Source organism: Hyaena hyaena, unplaced genomic scaffold (assembly GCF_003009895.1).
Source record: "Hyaena hyaena isolate Hyena2069 unplaced genomic scaffold, ASM300989v1 scaffold_42, whole genome shotgun sequence".
Taxonomy (NCBI): domain Eukaryota; kingdom Metazoa; phylum Chordata; class Mammalia; order Carnivora; family Hyaenidae; genus Hyaena; species Hyaena hyaena.
Genome location: NW_024080674.1, coordinates 4,185,918 through 4,194,590, shown reverse-complemented (window position 1 = coordinate 4,194,590; position 8,673 = coordinate 4,185,918). Strand labels below are relative to the sequence as shown.

General features: G+C 58.6%; 1 protein-coding gene across 2 annotated transcripts; it reads left to right on the top strand.

Annotated features, from left to right (window-relative positions):
* The first annotated feature begins 929 nt into the window (after nucleotides 1–929).
* On the top strand, nucleotides 930–8,237 carry SNAI1 (snail family transcriptional repressor 1). Of its 2 annotated transcripts, none has more exons than XM_039230035.1 (3): nucleotides 930–2,365; nucleotides 2,929–3,459; nucleotides 7,230–8,237. In XM_039230035.1, the coding sequence occupies exons 1-3, from the start codon at nucleotides 2,284–2,286 to the stop codon at nucleotides 7,412–7,414; spliced, it is 798 nt and encodes a 265-aa protein (XP_039085966.1). In that variant the 5' UTR covers nucleotides 930–2,283; the 3' UTR covers nucleotides 7,415–8,237. The 2 variants fall into 2 exon arrangements, with proteins under 2 accessions (XP_039085966.1, XP_039085968.1); XM_039230037.1 differs by having other exon boundaries at nucleotides 1,920–2,365; nucleotides 2,932–3,459.
* The last annotated feature ends 436 nt before the right edge of the window (nucleotides 8,238–8,673 follow it).

Here is an 8,673-nt window from a genome sequence, read left to right as displayed (position 1 = left end):
CCCCCCACTAATTAAATCAGGATGTCCGTGGGGGTGGGGCCAAGGCTTGGGTATGCTTAGCGGAATCTAATCTGCAGCCAGGGCTGAGAATCCCTGGGATGCTGTTGACCTAGGAGTAGACTGTTACTAGCTGATGCCAAACTTTTTCAAAGTGGTTGTGCCCATCCACACTCTCCTCAGCATGGGACAAAAGTCCTGCTGCTCTCACACCCTCCTCAACACTTGACATTGACCAAATTTTAAGTTTTTGTTCTTCTGACGGGTGTGAAATGGTATCTCGCCGTGGTTTTAATTTGCATTTCTCTCATTACTGATGAGACTGAGCCGTTGGTGAAAAATGTTGAAACAGACTGAAAAGGAGGCAGCCAGGTGAAGATCTGGGGAAAGAGGGGGGGGGTGCAGCCGGCAAGTGCCAAGGTCCTGTGGTGGTAAAGGGCTGGAATGTGGAGGAACACAAAGAAGTGGGGGGGGGGCAGGGATCATTGTGCCTGGGGACCAGGGAGGGTGGCTCAAGACAAGGTCAGCAGAGGTCAGATCAGCAGGCGGAGGGCTGTGGTGAGGACTTTGGCTTTTACTCTGGGTGAGACAGGAACATGGAGGATTTCAGCAGAGAGACACGGTCTCTCTCCTCCCTCTGGCTGCATGCGGAGGACGATCATGATATTTTGGAACTAAACAGACACAGGAGAGGGGTATATTCTAGGTGGAGACTGCCTATGGCCCATCTCCCCCCGCCCAGCCCCCCAGACTCGATTCAGCAACTAGAACACGATTGTCCCAAACAGACAATTGTCCCTGCCCTCATTCTAGGTGGTGAGTGGTGGACTTACAGGTTTTCATAGCCCTTGCTTCCTAGATGAAAACAAGTTGGGTGGAACTTATTTATGGATTTATTTCTGTACCTCCACCCCCACCCCAGGCCTGGCATTGTCCTGTCTGGAGCGGTGGGTTCACAGGAGAGCTAAGGGTGGGGCTCCAGCTGTCCCTCCCCTGGGCCCCCGCCTCGCTGGATCAATCAGTGCCCCGGCCGTGGAGCCCGGCGTTAGATCCCTTAGACACAGCATTGATGACCCCCAGAGAGGTGAGAAGACCTGCCCTGCCCTTCCCCACTTCTTTCTCCCACCTGCCCAGAGTGATCTTTCTCAACCAAACTCCAAGCAGGTCCCTCCTCGGCTAAAAATCCTGTCTTGGTTCCCAGTGTCCTTGGGGCAAAGTTCAAACTCCTCTAGGCCCTGGAGGCCCAGCAGATCTGACCTCTCAGGCTTGGCCACCCCACCCCCATCCCTTGGGAGCTGCTCTCAAAGACTCTGAAGCAGTTACTGATTCTTACCTCGGGCCTTTCCCCTCGGTATTTCTTCACTTCCTCTGGGAAGTTGCCCAGACCCCCTGTCAGGTGACCCGTTTCTTGACCGTCACGGCGTCCTGTGGCCTCCCCCCATCAAAGCACACTTCCCTTTGCTTAATAATTATGTTTACTTGCGTCTCTCTCCCCTACCAAACGGCGAGCTACACTTAGGTAGAGACCCCGAATGTTTTGTTCAGGAATGTGTCCCCAGCTCCGGGAATGGTGACTGGCACGTAGCGGGTGCTCAGTAAACATTTGCTAAGTGAAGGAACGGATGCCTTTTGCTAGATGATGCCAGATTGCTCTGCAAAAAAGGCTGTGGCACTTCACACTACCAGCAGCCACGTGAAGGTGTTCATTTCCTCGTATCCTCCCCCGAAATGTGTATGGTCCTTCGTCAATCCCACGCTCTTTGCGAGGCGCCAGCCTGGCCGAGGAAATTTCCGCCCCCTCCCCAAGCCGGAGGCGGAGACGGTTTCGGAACCTCAGGTGCCCAGACCCGCGGCGCGCGGCGCCAGGGGGCGCCAGAAGCAGAAGACGGTGCAGCGGCGAGCAGGCGGGCGCGCGGGGTCCCCGGGGGGGTCCTGCCTCGCCTGGGGCTCCCAGTGCCCGCCCCCGGCAGTAAGCCGCCTGGCGGTCGGAGCAGCGCCCGCGGCCCGGCCTCCGAGCGGCCCCCGCCCGGCCCCCAGCGCCACGCGGCGCGAGCCCCGCCAGCCCCCTGCGCACCTGCTCGGGGCGTGGCCTCCGGCGAAGGCGCGTCCCGATTGGCGCGGAGGTGACAAAGGGGCGTGGCCTGCTCCGGCCCCGCCCGTCCAGAGGCCGGAGTACTTAAAGGAGTTGGCGGCGCGTCTCCACTCAGAGCGCAGCGGCACGGCCTCGCGGGTGGAGTGCCTCGCGACCCCTGCGCGAACCGGCGACCCCCGGCTGCTTCGGCCACCATGCCGCGCTCTTTCCTTGTCAGGAAGTCCGCCTGCTCCCGCCGGAGGCCTAACTACAGCGAGTTGCACGACTCTTCTCCAGGTGAGTGGACGGGGTGAGGGACCCCAGGGGTTTCGGGGGAACCGGCGAAGGCTGCCTGGGCAGGGGTGGGGGAGGCTTGGGGGAGGGGGACTCGGGGGCAATATCCAGGGCCCAGAATGGAGCCCAGGGGCCGGGCGCGGGACGGTGTGCGGAGGGGCGTGAGGAGCCCGGGGCAGGTGAATGGACGGTTGGGGGAGGGCTTTCCGAGGGTAGTGGTCCTGCGAAAGGAGGCTGCTCGGCGGCCGACAGGGGAGAAGCCGGGGACGGGGGCGGGGGGTGCGTCTGGGAAGGGGAGGGAACCGGGGCCCCCCGAGTCGAGGCCGGGCGGCGGCGCCCTGCATGTGCGATCTGGAGGCCGGGGCGGGCGAGCGGGGCGGCGGGGGTAAGGAGGGGCTCCGGGAAGGCAGGACCGGCCGTCGGGGCCGCGGGTCTCTCCTCCCCCCGGTAAGTACTGAGCGCCGGCCCCGCGCGCCCCGCCCTCCTCCCCCCGCCCGCAGCAGGCTGCTGTTTGTTGACTGACTGTGCGACGGAATGCCTGACCCTGCCTTTTCTCCGTCTCCCAGCAGAGTTTGCCTTCCAGCAGCCGTACGACCAGGCCCACCTGCTGGCGGCCATCCCGCCTCCCGAGGTCCTTAACCCCACGGCCTCGCTGCCCACGCTCATCTGGGACTCGCTGCTGGCCCCGCAGGCACAGCCCGTCGGCTGGGCCGCCCCACGGCCCCAGGAGGCCCCCGGGGCTGCGGAGCTGACCTCCCTGTCGGACGACGACAGCGGGAAAGGCTCGCAGCCGCCCAGCCCCCCGTCGCCGGCCCCTTCGTCCTTCTCCTCCACCTCAGCCTCGTCCCTGGAGGCCGATGGCTACGTCGCCTTCGCCGGCCTGGGCCGGTTGCCCGCGCAGCTGGCGGGGCTGTCGGTGGCCAAGGACTCCCAGACGCGCAAGGCCTTCAACTGCAAGTACTGCAACAAGGAGTACCTCAGCCTGGGGGCCCTCAAGATGCACATCCGGAGCCACACGCTGCCCTGCGTGTGCGGCACCTGCGGGAAGGCCTTCTCCAGGCCCTGGCTGCTGCAGGGCCACGTGCGCACCCACACCGGTGAGTGTCCCGCGGCCCGCTCGGGGTGGGGGTGGGGTGCGCCGCCGGCGCCTTCCCCGGTGCGGAAACTGAGGCTCCAGCCCCCGCTTCTGGAGCCCCGAAAGGTGCGGCGAGAACATCCACTCATCCCCTCTGGGCACACGCCGAAGGCCCGGCGGTCTCCATGTCTTCGCGGGCTGGGGGGTGGGGGGGAGTTGGGGTGTGGGAAAGTGGGGGCCAGGTGTGAAGGAGCCCACCGAACTCCGCCCTCCCCGCCTGGCCGGGATCCTGTCCCAGGACCTCTTCAAACCTTGAGCTGCTGTTTCTCCTCTCTGGGCCTCAGTTTCCTCACCTGTAAAATGAGCACAAGGCCGTAGTGTGGGGGTTCCCTGGGTTACAGGAAAGAAAGGTGTGCAGGGAGCACCTGGGCTATGACTTGATAGGTGATCTATGACTTGATAGGTGATAACTGAAATGTGTTTGTTTTTTTTTAACGTTTGTTTATTTTGAGAGTGAGGGAGGGGCAGAGAGAGGACAGCACCACATGGTCAGCACGGAGCCCCATGGGTGCTCAAACTTACAAAATGGTGAGATGGTGACCTGAGCTGAATTGAGCCACCCAGGTGCCCGCTGAACAGAAATGTTTTTGATGTTAGCTCTCCTTCCATGCTGTGTGACCTCAGGCTAGCGAGTTAACCTCTCTGAGCCTCAGGATTGTGACAGCATAATCAGACAGGGTGGGCTGGATAGCGTTTTTTAGGGTGGCTGTCACGATTCAGTGGTTCCTTAATCACTTCATAATAACTTTATCTATCGTGGTTCTCAGATCTGTCCCTGCCCCCACCGTGGAGCAGATAAACTCAGTGCTGCCATGCAGGCCCCGGGAATACCTTTGCCGGCAGAAACCACAGTTCTATCTGTGTTTCAAAAACTTAATACTAAACGTGTAAAAAATTGTGAAACGGAGATTTTCGATCCTCTAACTTTCTGGAAATGTGGAAAAAAGGAAAAGGCAGCCTCCATGTCCTTTCAGAACTTGAAAGATGGAGCCCACCACATTTGGGGCTGCTCTTTGGGGTGTGACTTTGGGAGAAGGTTCAAGGGTCAGAGCTGTCAGCTTTGGGGTCAAGCTGACCGGTGTGGAGGCCTCCGCTCTGGCCTTCCCTGGCCCAGCGGCTGACCTCTGGGCCACCAGGGTCCGCGGGGTTGTTCGTTAGGCCTCCCGGCACCCTCCCCAGCCTGCGGTCTGCGCTGCGCCCCCCCCCCCCCCATTTCTCTTACTTTGTGCACACCGAGTCCTGATTTTAAAGGGACCTGATGTAAAGGTCCAACTGCCTGGCCTCTGTCCTGGGCTGAGAGGGCTCTATTTGGGAGTGTAGAAACCACTGGGGTGCTCCTGAGCCCCCCAGCTCCGCTTGCCTCCCTCCGGACATTATTTTCATGTAAAGGCATGGCCCCGACACAAAAAGCCTGTTGAAATGCACCATCACCATCCCCATTGACTCCCATGGTGAGTCTTAATGGTGGGCCCAGTGGGTGGGGGCTGGGGGGGTGGAGCAGGTGCACGGGCCAGTGGTGCCCAGCACCTGTTCCGGCCGCAGCTGCTGGCCCACGGCGTGTCAGGCCCCTTTAATCCGGGGAGTATCGCATGTACAGTGCCCCCCTCAGCGGCCTTTGTCCCCGCCGGCCTGGTGCCGATTTCACACTCGCCAGGATCACCATAAAGACGTCTGCGGGGGCGGGGGATCTGCAAGGGGTGCGGGCCTGTGCCTGCTGCTTGCACACACAGGCCTCCACCCCATCACATCCTACAAGGGAGGCCTCCCTCCTTTGTCCATGTTTATGTCTGATCCTACATGCTGTGTGGGAAGGGCACTGCCCAGGGCCTCCTTTACCTGGGTCAATGCAGCAAATCAACAGCCCTAGGAAAGAGGTGCCGTCGTAACCCCCACCTTACAGATCAGGAAACTGAGGCACAGAAGGAAATCACTTTCCCAAGTCACAGCTCAGAAGGCCGGAGCCAGGGTCCCTTCACCTCTGCTAAGGAAGTAGAGAGGGTGGTGGCTTTTTGTGCCCTGGGGAAACAGGACTCCATGTCCCCTTACCCACGTCTGCATTCAGCAAGCCCTTAGTTCACCAGGGAGTGTGTGAGGGGGAGGAATTTCGTGTGGACCTTGTGGTGCAGTCATTAGACCTTTTAGACCTAGTATGCAGAGGGCGCTCAATAATGACAGCCAGTTAACCCAGACATCCCTTCCCTAGTCCTCCTGCTAAGTCCCCCTAGTCCGGTGTGGCCCGTCTCCTTGTGTATCTGCCCCAGGAGACTGAGCCCAAGGATGGCTGGTTCTGTAGTGGCCCTCAGGCATCGACTTCTGGACCCTCCCTCCCAGTGCCCAGCACAGGGCCCCAGGCACCCAGAGGCTGATGGGATTCATTCATTCCCTGCTCCTGAATTCCAACACTGGGATTTAACCAGTGGGCCATGGCCTAGGGGCGTATTTTAGGCCGAGAGTAGGAAGGTAGAATTCTTTTTTTTTTTTTTTTTTTTTTTTTTTTTTAGTAAAGAATGTTTAGAGTATTATTGGCTGACACATAGTGGAAGTTTGATAAGTCCTTGTTTACTGAGCTGCTATTTGGGCTTTTTATTTAGTAGGAAATGCTGCACCCCCAAGACAACAGAATCACATTGTCCGTGTTTTTGGACTGTGTACTATATCGTCTTCACTGGGGCAGGAATTAGGGAAAGTTGGTGAACCAGCATTATCTGGTGGTGATTGAAGGTCAGGCTCCTCTGAAGCTTTCTCTTTGTATGAGCACTTACTGAGTGAGCACCTACTGTGTGCCTAGCTCTGCGAGCAGGACTCTTCAGCACGGCCCTGGCCAGGCACAGGTAGAAAGGGGTTCCAAGCAAGTCATAGGTAAAAGGTTTCTGTAGCCTCTTGGGGGTCCCAAGCCCTGGGCTAGAGGCTTGGGATAAATTTAGGGGAGATCCCTACTCATGGGGACACGATTATACATCATGGGGGACAGACAAGACTTGAAATCACCGGAAAGAAGGTGGCTGGGCGGCAGCATTGTGCTGGGGAAGCAGCTCAGGGAAGTGGCCCAAACTGCTGGGGGGCCGGGTGTGGCAGGGAGCCTTTAAGGCCGACCCAAGCTCTGTCCCCAGATGAAGTGAATCCAGGCGTGATAATAAGGAACACCCACTATAACCCCCTTGACTGAGAGGCCAGTCTGTGTAGTGGTTAAAATCAGGGTCTCTGGAATCAGGCTGCTTGGTTCTTGCTGGGTGACCCTGCATTCCTACTTGGCTTCTCTGTGCCTCAGTCTTACCATTTCTAAACTGAGGACAAAGGTAGGACTAAATGACGTGAGTGTCCCTGGCACAAAGTAAGTGTTCAGTAAATTCAGTCGCCGTCACTGTCCTGGCTTGTTGAGCGCTCCCAGCCAGCTTGCCACAATGAGTGCTTTATTTACCACTTCTGGGTTACCGACTCCTGTAGGTGCTGCGGGGGTGAACAGCTCCATTTTACAGATGAGCAAATGGTGGCTCAGAGAAGCCAGATGACCTGCTCAAGGTCACACAGTGGGAAGTGGCAGAGCTCCGATCATATCCAGGGCTTTGGACGCTAAATGATACGGTTTTTCTGGGTCATGGGATTCCTTCAGGGTTGGGGGCATCTGGGTTCAAACAGCCGGGGGTGAGGGTGGGGGGCCAGGACTTCAGTAAATGAGTGTCATCTGTTACCCCCAGTGGCTTAGCACTCAGGGCTCCTGTTTTCTGTCCCCAGGTGAGAAGCCCTTTTCCTGCTCCCACTGCAGCCGAGCCTTCGCCGACCGCTCCAACCTCCGGGCGCACCTCCAGACCCACTCGGATGTCAAGAAGTATCAGTGCCAGACGTGCTCCCGAACCTTTTCCCGCATGTCCCTGCTGCACAAGCACCAAGAGTCCGGCTGCTCAGGGGGTCCCCGCTGACCCTCAAACTCCTCCTGCCTCTCCAGACCCTCCCCCGACCGCGCAGCCGCCCCAGCTCCAGGAGGAAGGAGCCTCCCTCCTCACTGCGGGACTCCCTCTGAGCTCCCCCTTTGGGTTGCGTTTGCCCCGCAGGACTCTGAGGACCTTTTTCCTGTTCCCTCTGCCCTGGTGCCTCAGTGGGCTCGGAGGGAGGCCTTTCCGTGGACGCTTCTGTGAGCGGCGGACGGGGAGGGCGGCTGGTAGCCCAGTGTTTCTGGAGCCGGCCTTTCTGCGTGGGTTTGTGTATCCAAAGGTGTTTGGATACAGCTGCTTTGAGCTCCGGGACGAAAGCAGACAGACTGATAGGAAGCTCCCCCCCACTCAGGGGAACCCACTCCTCCCCCGCCCGGAACCCTCAGGCCACCCCTCCAGGAGGTGTGACTGACTATGCAGTAATCCACCCCCAGGGTCACCCCCGGGGCCTGTGGGGGCGGCGGACACAGGACTGGTCTAGACCCCAGGATGCCCCCGGGCCAGGCAGCTATTTCAGCCTCCCGTTTGTCATGGTGTCACCTGTTTCATGGGCAATTTAACATCAGTCTCTTTTGAGACTGTGAGTAATTGCCGTCACTTGTTGGGGGCCCGAGTGGGGTGCTTCAGCCTGACCGATGTGTCTCCCAGGACTATTTTTGGGGTCTGACAGGTGGGCCCGGGAGGAAGATGTTTACATTTTTAAAGGTACACTGGTATTTATATTGCAAGCGACATTTTGTACTAAGGAAACGTTTTGTATAGTTATATGTACAGTTTATTGATATTCAATAAAGTGGTTAATTTATGTATTAAAAAAGTCTAGTTTCATAGAGGGGCAGGTGTTTTAAAGAGCCTTCTGGAAGGGAGGAGGCGGCAGGGATTCATGGAGCTCTGGGATATTCCGGACACAGGCCTAAATCCTGTCCCCTTAAAACGTGGCTTTGGACTTCTGACTTTGACTGTCAGGGACTTTATTTGTGCACATGGGTTTTCCTCTGAGCCCGGGTGTCCTGTGTGATGTAGAGGTTGGGAAACACCTGTGGGCCAGTGAGCAGTACGGGGGCGGGGAGGGTATGCAGGGTCCTTGCACTCGACATTGTGACCCTGATTGATTCAGCCTTCCAGTGTGAGGCTGGCCAGGCCCACGGGGTGAGAAGCCAGCTCCCTGGGTCTTATCAACCAGACAGGCTGCCGGCTTTGCCCCAGCACCACAGGCCTTCTGGGGAGGGACGGGCTGCCTGTGGGGA